This window comes from Argiope bruennichi, chromosome 6 (assembly GCF_947563725.1).
Source record: "Argiope bruennichi chromosome 6, qqArgBrue1.1, whole genome shotgun sequence".
In the NCBI taxonomy this organism is placed as follows: domain Eukaryota; kingdom Metazoa; phylum Arthropoda; class Arachnida; order Araneae; family Araneidae; genus Argiope; species Argiope bruennichi.
Genome location: NC_079156.1, coordinates 132,406,038 through 132,424,598, shown reverse-complemented (window position 1 = coordinate 132,424,598; position 18,561 = coordinate 132,406,038). Strand labels below are relative to the sequence as shown.

Genomic DNA, 18,561 nt, shown 5'->3' with positions numbered 1-18,561 from the left:
AATATGAACTGTTTTTTTGTATAGAAAATAACCCCACTACACTTAAAAATTCTAATGAAACAAATCATATTTTTTTAATATAGTGCTCTATCTTGTGGTTGAAAATTAATCTGATATAATGATATGCATCAGTGTGTAACTACTCACTGTATTATTGATATAGTATCTTCAACATATTGAAGATATTCAGAATATCGAGCAATATTTCTTTGTAATAGATTAGATTTGTAGCCAAATTATCCTGCAATGGATAAAATAGTACTGTACACAATCATCCAATGGATGCAGATTAAATAAATAAATAAATAAAATTAATTTTTGCCTTAGTTTCTTGAGTAGATGATTGATATGAAGGAATTGATCACGCCACCGAAATTGCTCTGTTCCGATCCTTTGATTTTCAACAGGTTTCAATACTACTGTTATATATTCATTTCTTTTATGAAGCTCGATTTTTTTTAAAAAAATACTGAACAGGAAAAATAGCTCACAATTCAGACTGTCTGTAAGAATTTTCCTTTTCCTTTTTTTTTTTTTTTTTAATCAGAGGATCATTTGTAACATTGCTCCAACAGAAAGTCTTTTACCGAAAGTGACTTACTGAGAAGACGAAAGCTTATTATCCAAGATTACTAATTTTTCGCTGAAATTTCAGTTTATTTTAGGTGTTCATCAAATGCAAATTTAAAACAAATAAGGACAACTTTAACTTCTAAAAATCATTCATAATAAAAAAAAAAAAATCTAAAAAAAAAAAGTTGTTGTTTGTCGATAATGTTACATTTCGAATTTCAATTTAGTGATTGGCATTCGGCAACACTGATGAAACGCCATTTTCTGCATAATGTGCTGTTACTCGCTGTTCGTACAAATGCCGGAAGAATCATAATTGTTAACGAATTCAATTTAATTTATTGGGGAAATTGAATTTCCCCAGAATGGCAGGTAATGAAAATGGGATTCTTTAAATATATATATTTATGCATTATATTGTTTTTTGAATAGGTGATGGCTCATTATATGAAGTACTTTGATATGTCAATACAAATTCTTAGATTTGAATATATAAACTTTTAAATTTTATTTTTATGAAAACTACTTGATGAATTAGTAAATCGTCTCTGTTCATTATTTCAGGAAATGGAGACATTCAGTGGTGTTTTTCACAAGTTAAAGGAACTCTTGATGATGAGATAACAGAGGGTAAGTTGCTATCTTTTCTACCGCTTTAACATGTATTATTCAATAAATTCTTTGCGAGATGTTAATTGACATTAGTGCACTGTATAAACTCTTTCGGATTTATATTCTTTTAGATGGAATAGAGAGATCAGTGTTGAAATTTATCGTCGATACTCGTTTTGTGTATTAAAAAAATAAGATTCTTCTATTTGATTGATAGAGTATGATTTGTTCTTTGTTAATGAATGCACTTTATACGATTCTTTTGATGTTCATTAATGGTAATTAAAGAATATCAGAATTTTACTCTGTTGCCCCATTTCTTAAGTAAAAGAAGTGATATGCTTATTAATAAATTATTTAGATTCTTTGTTAATTTTTAATTATTTTGGTTATTAAAAGTAATCTGAAATTCAGTACCACTTTGCTATTTTGTTAAAATCAGTTTTACATCTAAGTTGAACATTATAAATAAGTATTTGTCAAAATATAAAGTGAAAGAATAATTTTGTTGTAAATCTAAAGAGTTGCTCATTATTAATGTCATCTTTTGCCTTTAACATGTAATAAGTTTTTGCATTGGTGGTAATCTAATATACTGAGTCATATAACTAGATTTGCTGATTAGATCTAAAATGTATATTTGTTAAAAGGATAAATATTGCATATTTTGTTACTAAGATTTGTTTTATTTGATTGAAGAAAGTATAGACTTTATTTCAGTGTAGTATTATTTACTTAAAATTTTTTATTTAAATATATGTTAATATTAGTTAGACTTTATTTTAATACCATAATTTTTTTTTCTATTCTGAATATCAGATATTGATTGGAGTCAAATTAGTTTAATCAATAAATAGAAATGAATGATAATAAAAGGCTCAATTAATATGATAAATATATTGTTTTTTAAATTTCCTAATTTAATGTTAATTTCTTTAGCTGTCGTGTAGAAGATAAAATTTTACATATGAATTTTTTTTTAATTCAGATATTATTAGAAATTTTTTATATTTATAAAATTAAAAAAAATTAATATTTTTTATTAATTAATTTAATATGTAAAAAATTTCTCTGGTAGAATTAAATTGAGTTGGTTAAAATCCTGCTAACTTCGGTTTAATCATCTAGTAATTTCAAATTTTCAATTTATTATATCATTTTTATTCACACATTGAATTAGATTAGTATTTGAACTAAATTTTATTTAGGTAGTCTTGGATAGCAACTGATTTATTTTACTTGTTACTAATAAAAATGTCAAAGTAGATGGTGCTGTATGTATTCGCCCTCGTGTGCATATTCCATGCTCTTTCTAGTTCAGCGCTCACTTCTGTAAATATATCATGCAATAAGCATGTGTGTTTGAGAGCTCTGGAGTTTTAATAAGGAGTAACTTGATATGCAAGCCAGTTGCTGGGAATGAGTCTCCTATGCTTGTAGAATTATTCATTTTCTATTTTAATCTAAGTAGAAAATCTAAAATGGCTTTTTTCATTTTTTCCCACTTTTATAAATTTATTGTTTGAGTCCAATATAATAATAGTTTGGGTATGCATTAATAAAATATTTATTGTTTAAGTTATAAATGTTATAATATAGACTAGTTATGATGTTTGATGCTGCATAATGCTATATAATATTGTTTTTCCATTGTGTTTTTGAACTTATTAAAATTTATTGGATTAAGTACCATTTCTTTAAGTAGCTTAAGTATCTATCAGGGCCTACTGAAAAGTGTAATTTTCTTAAATCTTAATACTGAAGGAATATAGACTATAAAGTTTTAAAAGGTAATAATTTGTTTTGAATGAGAAGAAAGATAAAACTAATTAAGTATGTTAATTTTTTATTAGTCATAGGATAAAAATATGTACTTTTAATTATAAAAACAGGAAGTTGCCAATTTTCATATCAAGTAATATTTATCAGATTTGTCTGCCTTCAACAGGCAACCTAACCATAATGAATGTGTATATGCTGTAGATTATGGATATCTAAGTTATAACATTTATAAGTTATTGGGTATTCTACAGATTAGTGCTAATGAGTTGTTGAAACAGCACCAAGACTGCATATAAGAAAAAGATTACTTTTATGTATATCTTCTGTGAATCAAATGTGTATAAATTACAGCGTAAGAAGAGTGAGGCATTTTCAAAAGCTGTATTATTCTAATAAGTTTCATATAACAGAATCTGAGGTCTCTTTATTTACAGCTGATATTATATCGTGTGTTGAATTCAATCATGATGGAAACCTGTTGGCCACAGGTGATAAAGGTGGACGAGTTGTTATTTTTCAAAGAGACCCATTGGTAAGTTTTACATTATAATTGTCTTTTCACTGACTTCCTAATATGTTAGAGGATTTAAATTTTATTGATGTAAATTTCAATGACAATAGAGTATTTTAATATTTTCGTAAATTAGTAATCAGTTAACCATTAATGAAATTTTGTATCAATAAGTTTGATAAGTCACCTGATGATAAGTTTTGGTAACAGTAAATAATAGATTTTGAAGTAAAAAAAATAATTAAAATTTAAAAATTGTATTTTAAAAACTGTTAAATTTATCTGCATGAGTTTATTTTTATTTTGAGTTTTCAGATAATTTTTTTCTTCTTTTTTTTTAGTCAAAGCTGTCTGTTCCAAAGCGAGGTGAATACAACGTATATAGTACTTTTCAAAGTCATGAACCTGAATTTGATTATCTTAAAAGTTTAGAAATTGAAGAAAAAATTAATAAAATTAGGTGGCTTAAACGAAAAAATCCTGCTCATTTTCTACTTTCTACAAATGGTAAGTAAATCATTGATTGTAATTATGTCATAATATAAATTTTTTTTAAATAAATCGATTAGGAAAAAAAACACTTTTTTTTTTAAGTTTCTCTGCATTATTTTAAAATTTTCACTTTATTTTAGTTGTTTGTAGTTTACAATCAGAAGCTTAAAATATATAGGAGGAAAAATCAAATGTTTAAAAAATATTTGATAAAAAAAACTATTTTTACAATGTAAAAAAGCAGCTGCATTAAAGGTTATTTCTTAAAAATACTAAAGTACATATATACTAGCCTGTGTAGAATTGTGTAAGGTTATATTGATAAGAAAAACTACGACACTTTATCAATTATATAATTTATTTAAACTATTGTTTGCTTAAAATTTCCTTAATTATGATAAATTCTGAAACTTTGTATTTTTTTAATGTCCTAAGAATGTAGTGTGAAAATCGTTTATCATTATTTTAAAGCTAAAAAGTATTTTTGTAAATTTTGTTCATAATGCAGGGGTGTTTGTGCTCCGGGGAAACCCCGGAATTCCGGGGATTTTGAACTTCGATCCCCGGAATTTCCGGGGATCGTCGTTCAAAAGGAAGTAGGAATAATAATGAATTATTTATTTTGATCTAGGTAATTTTGTTTGCTTTGAAAGCAGAAAACGCAAGGTCAGTGTGTGTGGTGAAAACTTTTCCTTTCTTTCTCCAAAGGCAGTGATAATGCGTGAAAAAGGGGAAAAAACTTCTGTTTTGTTCTTTCCTTATTGCGAGTTATGACTCATTCCCCCGGTTCTCGGACATTCTCTTCTGGATTCTTTTCGGCAAGTAGGCGCGGCAGAAAAAAAAGGGGGAGACTTCGTTCGACCAGATGTGCGATAACGTGACTCTGGGTTCAAAGGTCTTATCTCTCCTGGCGTGTCGCCAATAAGTAGAGAAGGGGGATTTTTCGCCGTATTAGCTACTTGTCATTGATCACTTCGCAACTTTTTTTTCTCCGCTGTGTTAAATTTTAGTTTCATTTATTGATGCACGTGTAAATTTTTCGTTTCGCTTATTGAAATATTTTTTTATTTATGTACGCAAGAGAATTTCATTTAGAAATTTCAGCATATGAAACAGAAATTACCCCTTAAAAATTCATATCTAATTAGTTTTACAGCATTAGATCCAGAGCTAAGAGGTAAAACCAGTACAATATTAGCTTTTGAAAAATTATCATCTTTTATGTCCCATATTTTTAGTGATAATGAAAAGTCAAAAGTAGAAGCTGAAATAAGGTTATACCAGAGTGATATTGATATCACCAAAGAAATGCTCTACACATCTGATGAAAGTGGAAATCAAGTCAAGTGTACAATTGATAAATATTGGTCTGAAGTTTTTAATTTAAAAGATGATTTCACAAATGATTATAAGTATCCTACATTGGCTAAATTGGTCAAAGCCTGCCTTAGCTGCTTCCATGGCCCATTAGTGGAAAGTGCATTCAACTTAATGGATACACTTGTCACTGACTATAGAACCTCTCTTAAGATTGATTCCCTAGATGCAGTGCAGACTATTAAATATGATTTAATGGCTTCTAAAGAAACCTCATGTGAAAAATATGGCTCAAAAAATCCAATGACTGATCCAATTCACAAAGATCTCTTACTGAATATGAACAGAAGTTGGAAAACATATCAAGAGGACTTAAAAACATGTATTTCAGATGAGTCACCTATAAAAGTCTCTGAAAAACCTTCTACATTAGCAGAAAAGCAAACTGCTTCTACCTCTGCATGTGCAGTTCTCGAGGAAATTTCTTCAACTGTAAATGAGGAAAATAAAAGTCAACCTTCCTGCAATTATGAAGTTCACCACAAAAGAAAGACAAGCCCACAAACATCAGAAAATAAAAAAAAGCAGCAGAAATTAGATAATTTTTTTTAAAAGAATTAATTCAGGTAATTTAAAATATTTGCATAAAATGTAGTAGTTTATATGTTTGAAAATTTATGGTTATTAATTTTGCAAAAAAAGTAATTCATTGAACTTTTATAATTAGGTCATTCAATACTTCATAATTGTAATTTTTCATTTCTCCCCCCCCCCTCGAAACTCCAAAATGCCGGTAATAAGTCCGTAAAAGTTTCAGGGGATTTTTTGGGGTCCCACAAACACCCCTGATAATGTTCTGATGCTTCTTTTCAGATAAGACTATCAAATTGTGGAAAGTATCTGAGCGAGACAAGCGAATCGATGGCTATAATTTAAAGGATGATGCAGGTCATTTAAAAGACCCTATGTCAGTAACTAGCCTGCGTGTTCCTACAGTGCGACCTATGGAACTGATGGTGGAAGCAAGTCCAAGGCGCATTTTCGCTAATGCCCACACTTACCATATTAATTCAATCTCTGTGAACAGTGACCAGGAGACTTATCTGTCCGCAGATGATTTACGCATCAATCTCTGGCATCTAGAAATTACGGACCAAAGTTTTAGTATCCTTTAAAAATATATATATGTAGAAAGGATAAGCATATTATCAATAGTTATTTTAGTTTCTCTTATTCATTAGCTAGTAAATTAGGTATTGAATTTTATGATTTATAAAACTAAAAAAATTTAAAATGCATCAAAATTATCATTGAAGCAGAAATTGTTTAATTCTATGTAGCTATTAGAATGAGAAAAAGCAGTTAAATCTTATTATAGCTAACTCTCAATCTATTAATTGTTACTTATAATGACATTCAATAAAAATATTCTAATGTCAATTAAAAAATCAATTTGAAGGAGAAGCTATTTCTTTTATCGAAATAAATTTATCTAAGTGATCTGAATCTTCAGTATTTATGTAAAATGAGAAATTATGGAAGAATTTTTAAGAAATTTTTTTAGAATAATCAGACAATTATCTGATCTGATAGTTGTCTGATTTAAATATTACAAATTGTTATTTTAGATTTTATTTTTTCGAAGAGAAGATAATGGAACAGCAACAGAAAATTTGTGCTTAATTTTGTACAGTTTTTAAAACTAATTACCATATCAGAATTGTTTGGCAAAATTGGAGCATCCTTTAAATTTGCATTATATTCATGATTTGGGATGCTTAGAAAAGGTCACATCTAAGGTTATTATAATAGTTTGTATAATTTTCTTCCTAAACATCTTAAAATATTTATAAATTTTTGTTAAAAGTGGGGATTTTTCTTATTTTATTTTAAATTTTTAAGCACTTTTTTTATATTGAAGTACCAATATAGTATTTGATTTTTTTTTAAAGTCTTAATTCAGAAGTCTTTTGTCCTTAATTAACTCTCCCAGACATTGTTGATATTAAGCCTACCAATATGGAGGAGCTGACTGAAGTGATTACTGCTGCAGAGTTCCACCCTTCACAATGTAATGTGTTTGTGTACAGTAGTAGTAAAGGTACCATTCGTCTATGTGATATGCGAGCAGCTGCCCTCTGTGATCAGCATGCCAAATGTTAGTATTGCAGCTCTTTGTTATTTTTGTATTCTTTTAATATTTTTGAAATGTACAGAGAGATTAGAACCATTAAAAAGATTAAATATATAATAATTTTATTTTAAATAAATGAGAAGTTGATATTGGACAGTTTATATCATAGTATGGAAATAAGAAGTTAATTTATACATAAATTGAAGTTTTGTTTGTGTCTTTTAGATTGCTTATTAACATAATTGAAACAAAAAGAAAAAAGAATTATTTGTTAAGAAAATTTCAAATTTATGCAGAAATTTTAATTTTGTTCAAAGCAAAATTTCTACATTGCATTCAAAGTTCAACATGCTATTTATTGAAATTTCTATATTATTAATTAAAATTACTTTCAAAATTAGTTTTTTAAATGAATTAACAATTTATATATTTATTAAATCTGCTTAATATTAGAAATGGGTCTTAATTCCTATTTTAGCCTGCTGTTTTTATTTTTTTCACTGTTTTTTGTTGCAAACCTTACTGATTTGAATTGATCAAATTTTGCTGTGTATGAAAAGAACTGAGATAATAAATATTTGTGTATAATATTAAGAATGCCTTAGCAAATATAAATTCTCTCTCTATATATAAAACATTAACATACTTGGCACAGAAATAGCTCTCATTACTTAATGTCAAATGGGAACAAACAAACCATCCTGCAAATTTCAGACTGCTTCCTTGGACATCTTTGAATTCAGTGATTTGCATAGGTAATTGATCGAGCTACAAGATATTATTAGAAATATTCTGTAGATGTTTATGTAAAATAAAATGTACATTGCTATTATATTTGGTTTTCAGTCTTATCAAATAACAAAGCAAAATTTAAAAAAAAACAAAAAAAAAAAACAAGAAAAATGCATTCCATGTTAATCATTTAAAGCATAATCTAATCTTGGTGAACAAGCTGGTCACCAAATGTCATTAGTTATTGTTAATTCTCTGAAGACAAATTACAGCTGTTCTATATCAACATTTTATCTTTTTAAATTTAAAAATTCATACAGGGAAAACTAAGCAAGTATTTTGGAAAATTGGAAATTATATGCACACACACACACACATATATATATATATACAGTATTGTGCGAATTAATTGGGACAAAGAAAACGGTTCCTTTCTCGTGGATTTTCTGCCTCAAACTGGTTTCAGCTGCATTTTCTTACAACATGCGACTGCCCTTGACTAGTCTAAACCACTTCGACCACGTAATCAAAAAATTTTTCCCTTCAGTTGCTGTAAAAAGTGGTTGCTTGTGTGAATTGTCTCTTTCTGGCATGTATTTAAAAATGGATATCACTCTCAGGAAAAGGACTAGAATTGTTACCCTTAGTCAGCATACGTCTATGACTGTGAGGGATATTGCTGCAGCAGTTGGAATTGAAAAATCCAGTGTTTCTAGGATTATTAATCAGCAAAAGAATTTTTGGACAGTTTCTTCAAAGCGAAAGAGTAAATATGGACGCAAACGCAGACCACACCTCGAACAGGCAAATTTCTTGTACGAAATAGTACAATGCATACTTGCAAAACAAGTAGAAATCTTCAGAGAGAATTATTAGCTACTGGTGTTAGCGTGGTTTCATCGACAGTTCGATGAAAACTAATTTAAGCTGGGAGATTTGGAAGAAAACCAATCAGAAAACGATTATTAACACCTGCAATGACGAAAAAAAACGTTTGGATGGGCCAGGAAATAGCAATCCCGGATTGGTTTTCAATATTATAAGAACTATGTTTTTACTCAAGCTTAATTTTTATAAAAATGTGTTGATTCATTTTGTGTTCTTTTAATACAAAATATTATTTTATATTACTTCATTCTTCTTAATATTACATTGCTTAAAGAATATCTTCTTGTCTAGTGTTTGAGGAGCCAGAGGATCCAACAAATAGGAGTTTCTTTTCCGAAATCATCTCTAGTATATCAGATGTGAAATTTAGCAACAATGGACGTTATATAATTTCTAGGGACTATTTATCTGTGAAAGTCTGGGACCTCAACATGGATAATAAGCCAATCGAGTGCTTCCACGTGCATGAGTACCTTCGATCAAAACTGTGTAGTTTATATGAAAATGACTGTATTTTCGATAAATTCGAGTGCTGCTGGAATGGAACGGATGGGTAAGGCTACATTAGATTCTTTTTTCTTCCTCCTCTTAGAAGAAATACAATTTATGTGTAGAAGTTTAAAAGTATTTGTTTCGGTTATTAAACATGCAGTGAATTTGTTTACATGACATGTATAGTGGAGTATCGTGTATAAGCTAAAATTAAAACATTTGTTTGTAACATATTTATAAAAAAAAAAAATGAAATGGCTTACAGTGTCCTTCTGAAATTTCTTAATTGGAATTGAGCTTTGATAATTTCTCAAAATATGTGATCTAATTATATAGTATGGGCTAAATAATTAAGTTATTAACAAAAAATAATTTGAATAAATTTTCTAATATTGTTTATTGGTTGCATTTATGGATCTCGTTTGACATGAAAAAGTTTATTTTTATGAATGTTATTAGCTATTTATTTGGATTGCTTTTCTAGAAAGATCATTTCAACAGTATATTAATTTTCACATGCTTGGATATTTTATCATTTAGTTCTTCAAATTTGGTTGCATCGATTGTACTAACAAAAGTAATTTTCAATTTTATTAATTGTTTTTGTAATATATACTTTAGAAGGAAAATAATTTTCATTATTCTTTTCTTTGCTATGTTTTTAGGCAGATAATTTGTGACAACTCAAAAATATTTAAAAACGAAGTGCAGCATTGAAAATCGGGAAATATGAATTCATACTTTTTGTTGAAAATAAAAATGCATTATAATGAGTATAATGCATATATTATGAAATTTCAGAATTTTCTTATAGCTTAAAATTTGCCTAGATCATTCCATTCCTTTTCTACAATGGTTTTTAAAAAGTATATGCAACTTTCATACATAAATTAGAATGCTAATTGTTTTGAGTAATTTTTTATTATGAAAAAAGTGAGCGTTGTTTTTTGTATAAGATATGAATTTAAATTACCAGAAATGTTTACATATACTTTTTCTATGCAATTATTAAATTTGTCTTATTAATTCAAATATTCAAAAGTTTTCAGATCATTTCAAAGAAATATTGGGTTATCAACTAAGTAATTGCGGATTTCACTCATAGATTGCTTCAGTTGAATTTTTAGGTTTGCAGGCGTAGTACAAATGTAAAACACATTTTGTTATTTGATAGTTGGCAATTCAGCTGTCAATCAGTAAAAAAAGTTTTTTGATCGGTTGCATAGTTTTCGTTTGGCGTACGTTGAAAAATGGAAAATCAAAAGGAATATTTTCGTCATATTTTGCTTTTTTATTTCCACAAAGGGAAAAACGCATCACAAACTCATAAAAAGTTATGTGCTGTTTATGGTGACGAAGCCTTAAAAGAACGGCAGTGTCAAAATTGGTTTGCCAAATTTCGTTCTGGTGATTTTTCACTCAAAGATGAAAAACGCTCTGGTTGTCCAGTTGAAGTTGATGACGACCTAATCAAAGCAATAATCGATTCGGATCGTCACAGTACAACACGTGAGATTGCAGAGAAGCTTCATGTATCATATATATGCATTGAAAATCACTTAAAACAACTTGGCTATGTTCAAAAACTCGATACATGGGTTCCTCACGAACTGAAAGAAACGCATTAACAGCTGCGATTTGCTAAAGAAACATAATGAAAATGTTCCATTTTTAAAACGACTGATAACTGGCCATGAAAAATGGGTTGTTTACTACAATATCAAGCGGAAAAGATCGTGGAGCAGGCCAGGTGAACCAACTCAAACAACATCAAAAGCTGATATTCATCAAAAGAAGGTTTTGTTATCAGTTTGGTGGGATTACAAAGGAATTGTCTACTTTGAACTCTTACCACCCAACCGAACGATCAATTCTGATGTCTACATTGAACAACTAACGAAATTAAACAATGCAGTTGAAGAAAAGCGGCCCGAATTGACAAATCGAAAAGGTGTTGTATTCCATCATGACAATGCAAGGCCACACACATCCTTGGTCACTCGGCAAAAATTATTGGAACTTGGTTGGGATGTTTTGCCACATCCACCATTTAGTCCTGACCTTTCACCATCTGATTACTTTTTGTTTCGATCTTTACAAAACTCCTTGAATGGTAAAAATTTCAATAATGATGATGATGTCAAATCGTACTTGATTCAGTTTTTTGCTAATAAAAACCAGAAGTTTTATGAACGTGGAATTATGATGCTGCCTGAAAGATGGCAAAAGGTCATTGATCAAAATGGGCAATACATTACAGAATAAAGTTATTTAGTTCCATGAAAAAATTGTCTTTGATTTTCTTAAAAAAATCCGCAATTATTTAGTTGCCAACCCAATACTTTTAAAAAAATGGCAATTTCTATCTATTTTGATATTTCTTGCAAATAGGTAATGAAAGGCGATGACATTTGTGCTTTCTGGTTACAGATTAAGACATTCTTCAAAATGCTTTATTTTTATTTATTACCTTTTAACTTAATAAAAAAAAAAAATTGTATTCATTTAAGAAATTTTTATCTGAACATTATCTTTTTATAAGAAAGATTTTCAAAAATCTTAATGTATTTGAGTTTCATCAATTTCATTATAATTTTATTACCTAGTAGTTGTCTTGACGAACAGCTAGGAAAATTGTTTGTATTTATTTTCAATTAAATCATTTATGCATAATTTGATGTTTCTAAGAAAATATTTGTAAGCTATAGTGATAGATATCAGAGCCATGTTATTTTAATAGTCTTAAATCTACTCTTTCTATTGTATATTTGAACAATCTTAATACCTGTGTTCTGTGACATCATAGTGGTATTAAAAATGTAACTACCCAAATAATCTGTCTTCTTAATTTCATGGCATTATAGCTTCATTTTTGTATTCCTTGTGCAAATTATTCAACATGAAAAAGAAACCTTCTTCCCTAGCTTTCAATAGTGAAATCAAATCATGTGATTAAATATTCAACAAAACAATCAAAATGGTTTGAATTTTAATTCAACAGTGAAATCTGTTATTGAAAATTATCACATATTTTTTAAAAAAAAAAATTACCAAAATTAAACAAAAAAAGCCATAACAATAAGCATTATTAAGAAGAAAATTTTAAAATGGTGTAAAAATTAGTTTTGTACATTAGTATTTTTGGAAGTTATTGCAAAATGTGCCAACATTTTGCTTAATTTTTAATTAAAATTCTAAGTAGAATTTCAATAAATCGTTCCAAAATGCACTTTTCCAGCTTCCATCATGTAACTATGTCCAGGTTCCACCATTAAGATACTGTTATATAAACATTTGTCTTTATTACTGGTGGTAAAGGAATCGACATTTACTAAGTTTTTGAATTCATCGATTGCATTCTGTTTTATAAAGTAGAGAGCAGCTAAATCTTTGATTTCTCATTTATATAATCTGTAGAAATATTGTATTAATTAATATTTGATTTAAATAATTAATGCAATTATTAATGTTGAAAAAAGTTTTCTTTTTGTTATGTGTGCATTTATTCTGTGTTTTAATGTGAAAATGAATGCCCTCTATCTTTGTTATATTCTGTATTACCTTTTTAGTTTTGAGGTTCCAAACAGAAATACGGAATTGGCAGGTTTAATTTTATCCAGTAACAAAAAGAGAATAAAATCTCATTTGGAATATAGGATAAGAAAATATATATAACATTAATTCCATATTGGGATAGTGACATCTCTGAAGTATTATTATGAAACAAATAAAATAACTATTTTCCTTCTCTAATTTCAGCAGTTTATCCATTTTCACGATAATGATTTTCTGTACAAAGCCATATTAAGTTGGATAGTTTTGCACCATTGTGAATTTAAAATAGTTATTAAACTTATTAATTTCTGATCTATTTATAAAATTGTTTGATGTAATGCTCCTTTATGCCCTGAGTATATTCTTGGTTGACTAATATAATTTTGCAGTTAGGAGTGCCTAGTCTTGTAGCTGTGATGAAAATGCAGGGGTACTGAAGGATTCGATCATGTGAATCCAATAGCAGTGTGTAAAGGCTGTGAGTGCTAGGTGCATCCTGTTTTTGCATACTGATATGATACTGCACTGACTGAGCTACTTATTTCATTATCTAAGAAGTTTCTGTACAGAATTTGAACTTCATTCTCTTCTAAAGGTGTTTAATTATATTTATTTAAAAGGAGTGGTATAGGGCTGCTCAGATTTGTGTTTATCCTTAGTTTTAAAGAAATATAAAATGATCTCCCCTTAATCAGTTAAGTGTGTTCGACTTGTATCATTCCATTCCAAATTTTCACTTTGATGTTGTTGATGTGTAATTTTTTATATAATTAAAAAAATGTTATTTATTCTGTGATATTTTTTTTTCCTTGCAAAATTTAATATGCAATGATTTGTATTGTATTCGGTGTGTATATGTATCATAACTTTAAAAGGGTGGGTCTTAAAACTAATTCTGCAGTTAACTGGTTAAAATAACTAATATTTTTTGTAATGTGAGGTCCTCACTCCCACTTCTAAAGAATTTTTTAAAAGTTATTTTTGTGTAATTGAATTCAAGAGGCACATTATTTATGATAACTCTCGTGATAACATAATTAATATGCGAGTTTTCTGTTGTAGATACATTATGACTGGCTCATATAACAATTTCTTCCGGGTCTTTGACCGCCACACAAAGAGGGACGTTACTTTAGAAGCTTCTAAAGAAATAGCTAAGCCTAAGACTGTTCTTAAACCTAGAAAAGTAAGTCATATATGAATTATGTTTTTGTATAGTAATTTGAAATCTTTAATTTTATTTCATTTTTTAATGGAGTTAATTTATTTAGTATTAGCAATACTTTTAGAACAATAAAATTGTTTTATTTAAAAATTTCATTTCAATCTGATTGTATTTATGAGCATGTCAAGCTGGAGAAAAATTTTTGTTGTAGCATTTGTATATTATGTTAAGTATATTTCAGTAAATTCATTTATTTTTTAATAATTTTTTTCCCACACTGCAACTTTAATAAAAGGGAGAAACTGAACGTTTTGTATTTCATTAAAATATAATGCACTTTAATATGAAATCAAATTACAAATGTATAACATAAATTAAACTTAAGTTTATAGTGTATTAAGACCAGTAGACAATAGAAAAGCTCTCATGTTCAAAAATGTTGCAATGAAAAAATCAAATTAATAAAAACTCATGTAATCAAGCCAAATTTTCTTTTTAGCAGAAATCTCTGAAAGAAATAAGCAGTCAAATCTGAACTTCTTAGAGTGACAAACAAAATGTGTGTGCAAATTACATCTTGGGACAACCCCAAATTTAGTTTGAATTATTTCTAGTACTCCAAAAGAAAGGAAGTTCTATTCAAGAAAGCTAAATTAAATTTAGAGTTGTAGATCATTGTTTTCAAATTGCATTTTATTCAAACTTATCATGAATATTTTAATTTATTATTTCATATTATGCAGCTGTGAACTGTTGGTAAATAATCATTCATGTTTTAATTGACAATTTTCTGTGTTGTTTCAGGTTTGCACTGGAGGCAAAAGAAAGAAAGATGAGATTAGCGTCGACTGCCTTGATTTCGGAAGGAAGATCCTACATACTGCATGGCATCCTCAGGAGAATATAATAGCTGTAGCCGCTACAAATAATTTATACTTATTCCAAGAAAAATTGTAGTACAGGTGAAAACTTTTAACTTTCTTTTGTACCATATCAAGCAAGAAAAAGTGTAATAAGACCATTAAAAAATATTTTAAAAATAGCATTGGTTTTGTTTTGACTATTAAATAGCATGTATATGATGCCATTATAACCTTGCCAAAAGAGGAAATACCAGATATTTGTAGCATTTTATTAATTTAAATTATATATTAATTATGAACATAAAATGGTTATAAAAATCACATTTTGGATATATTTGTTTGATGCAAGAACATTTCTAATGAAATTCCTTTTCTCTTTCTAATTTCAATAGCTCTTACATTTAGAGGTTTGAAGCCTGTTTTGCCTTTATTCCTTCATTCGAAAATTCAACAATGTTCATGAGTTTTGCTGTTCTAGATTCTTATAGTTGTGTAAATCACATATCTGTAGTATCTTCATTTTGTGATACTACAAATACATGATTTTTTAAAAATTTATTTTTAGGTCCTGAAAATTGGGAAAAATAAATAAAAATTAAATATACAAATTAATAAATAATAACCTATGAGTGAGATTAAAATTTAAAAGATAAAATGGTCTTCTGGGTGGGTTGAATTATTGGTGATTTCTCTTTTGATGATGAGAAATTGATAGATACCCTATAAAAATAACAAATGAGGAACAATATGAGCATTAAATGCTGTTAGCAAATACTAAATACTGTTTCCAAATAATATTATATAATATACATGAAAATTTGAGACTGAATACTGATGAGTTAAAAATGCATTTGTCTTTATTTCTGATATTGTGATTCAAGTTTCACTATTTTTAATGTTGATATCTTATTTTAATGCTTTTCATTAAACTTGAACTTGTTTGTAAGAATGGAATTTTGTAGCCGTTGTTTTGCTCATTTCCTGTTGTCCTACAATATAGATATACTTCTGTGTATAAACTGTTTAAAAATCATCATTTAATTTAATATTTATTTAAAATTTGATTACATTCGAATGACACAATTGATTATTGAATTTGAGAAAAATCGATTTGCAAATATCTTAATATTTATCACAGTAAATTGTAAGCTGATATGCTATCTTCCATTTCTAAGATGACTTGTAGTTGGTGTCTTTATCCTGGATGCTGGCATCCATTTTCTATACCATGTTAGTATATCTATTATGTGAAAGGTTTAGAATAATCAAATTGATTTCTTGAATCAGAATTCTGTCTTTTATGATTCAATGTATTATATTAGTGTTTGCATGTATTTTAATCAGCGACATCTGTTGGTAAACATGCAAAGTATCTATATAAACAAAATGGTTTTGGGTTTTACCATTACTTTATTGTTATCATTTTGAAATTTTTCCCATTTAGTATTATTGAGTTATTCAGTGTATAAAGATCCTAATCATGGTTAACTTAATTCTTTTTATTTCTTTAGTTCTTACCTCCTCTGATAAGCGATCAGCCCCAGCGGTGTTAAAACCCAAGTGTACTGGAAATAACACTTGTGTGTGCCATTTTTGAAGAGCGACTGTGCCACAGACTTCTGTTCAATGCAAGCAACCACCATGCTACACTTCCTTCAACAATTTTGTCTTCCTTTTGTTTTGTTTCTCCCCTATAAATTTTTTTGTGCCCTCTCCCTCCCCCCTCCTTGCAGTTACATTTCTTCATTCAGTTGGTGGCCATGCATAGCATTGGAGCAGGCTTCAAGGACATCCAATCAAGGAAAATAAACTTGTACATAAGATGAGTAGGCAGCGTTGTGCTGTATATTTTTGCTGCAATCTCCAAATGAAAAAAAAGAAACTTTTGTTGCATGCTTCTCATAAATAAAACTCATTTTATAAAAGAAAAAAAAAGTTAACTAAAATGCATAACTTGTGAAATCAAAGAAACTACTGCTGCCTCATTTCATCTTTTTCTTCTTTTTTTACTCCGAAGCATAGTCCTTTTTATGTCCTGCTGTGCCTACAAATAAATTTATTTATAAGAATTTCATAGTGTTTTTAAAGCTACAGGATATTAGCATCAAGATATATATCAAATAATTAAATGCTTCTTCTTGCAAAAACTCCGGCATTGAACAAAATTACTTGTTTTTATAGATACTGAAAGGTTTCTGAATATTAACTGCAATTTATGACTTAAAATAACTTAAGATTCAAATTTTTAGAAAGTCATGAAACTCTCATTTTCTTATCATGTTGTAAAGATCTGAGTATAAAATGTCATGGTGCTGTAAAACTTTTTTTTTAGTTTATGTTCTTTTTTTGAGAACTTAATCATGTAATCATTTATAATAATTAAAGTGTTATTTTTAATTGTTGTTAATTTCATTTTATTGCAGAGATTTATTAAATTCAGTTTTGATGAATTTTACTCTGCTTCTAATCACTCCATCTTCCGTTTTATATATTCATTTCTATTAAACAATTTCAGGAAATGTGGGTTGCTTGTTTTTTATATCTATTTAAAATTTGGGTACACTTTTATTTCTTGGTTTCCTTCACTGTTATTATGATTTTTTTTTTTTTTTTTTTTTTTTTTTTTTGAAAAAGTGTAATTTATCAGAATAATTCCAAATGATCAGTTATTGTCTGCTTAAACTTCTGACGTTTGTATTTCAGGTAGTACTAAGATGGAAGTTTTAGATTTGTTTCTTAACTTATTGGGCTATTCATAAGTGTAACTAATTAAAAATCATAGGTAGTCATTAATTTTATGTAATGATTGATTTTCATGCATTTTATATTTTTCTCAATTTTATTTCATAGTTTTGTTGTCTTTTTTTATTCAGCTTATATCAAAAGCATCAACTTAATTTTAAATGTGTTGATTAAAAGATTGTTTTTTCGTGCAGTCTTTTGTCCTGAATCTAAATTATTTTTGCGTAATCATAAAATAAAGGTGTTTTTTCATCTGCATTGAGTAATGCAATATTTGTTGCCTATGCGAACCTTTTCTCTTAAAAGAGACTGAATTGTGTATATTGTCAGTATTATTAAAATATTTGGATTACTTATGAAACTTTGAAAATAAAAGTTAAACGCATAGTATTTGCAAATTGCATTTTATGATAAATGAAAATTATTTGTTTATTGCTTAATGGTGATAAGTACCCTAAAAACGGCACACACCTTACCTCTGGTATATCTAAAACTAAATATTGCTATAGTTCAGAGCTACTATAACTTATTGAGGTACAAATTCTTTTATGACTGCTCTTTTTCACATTATTTGAAGTTTGTAAGCAAGTGGAGAAGTTTGTTGTAATCTAAAAGGTATTTTTGATATTTGCTGTAGGAATATTTTTCAGTTAAATTTCCTTTTAATTATTGTTACTTCATTTTCTTATTTTTAAAATTATGC

The 18,561-nt window shown here is 28.1% G+C and overlaps 1 protein-coding gene across 1 annotated transcript; it reads left to right on the top strand.

The window, feature by feature from the left end:
* The first annotated feature begins 786 nt into the window (after window positions 1-786).
* LOC129971465 (protein phosphatase PP2A 55 kDa regulatory subunit-like) lies at window positions 787-17,739 on the top strand. Its single transcript, XM_056085254.1, has 10 exons — window positions 787-945; window positions 1,138-1,203; window positions 3,402-3,499; window positions 3,820-3,985; window positions 6,161-6,451; window positions 7,281-7,445; window positions 9,333-9,594; window positions 14,151-14,274; window positions 15,058-15,215; window positions 16,628-17,739. Exons 1-9 carry the CDS (start codon window positions 939-941, stop codon window positions 15,208-15,210), a joined length of 1,332 nt encoding a protein of 443 aa, XP_055941229.1. The 5' UTR covers window positions 787-938; the 3' UTR covers window positions 15,211-15,215; window positions 16,628-17,739.
* Window positions 17,740-18,561: the final 822 nt, after the last annotated feature.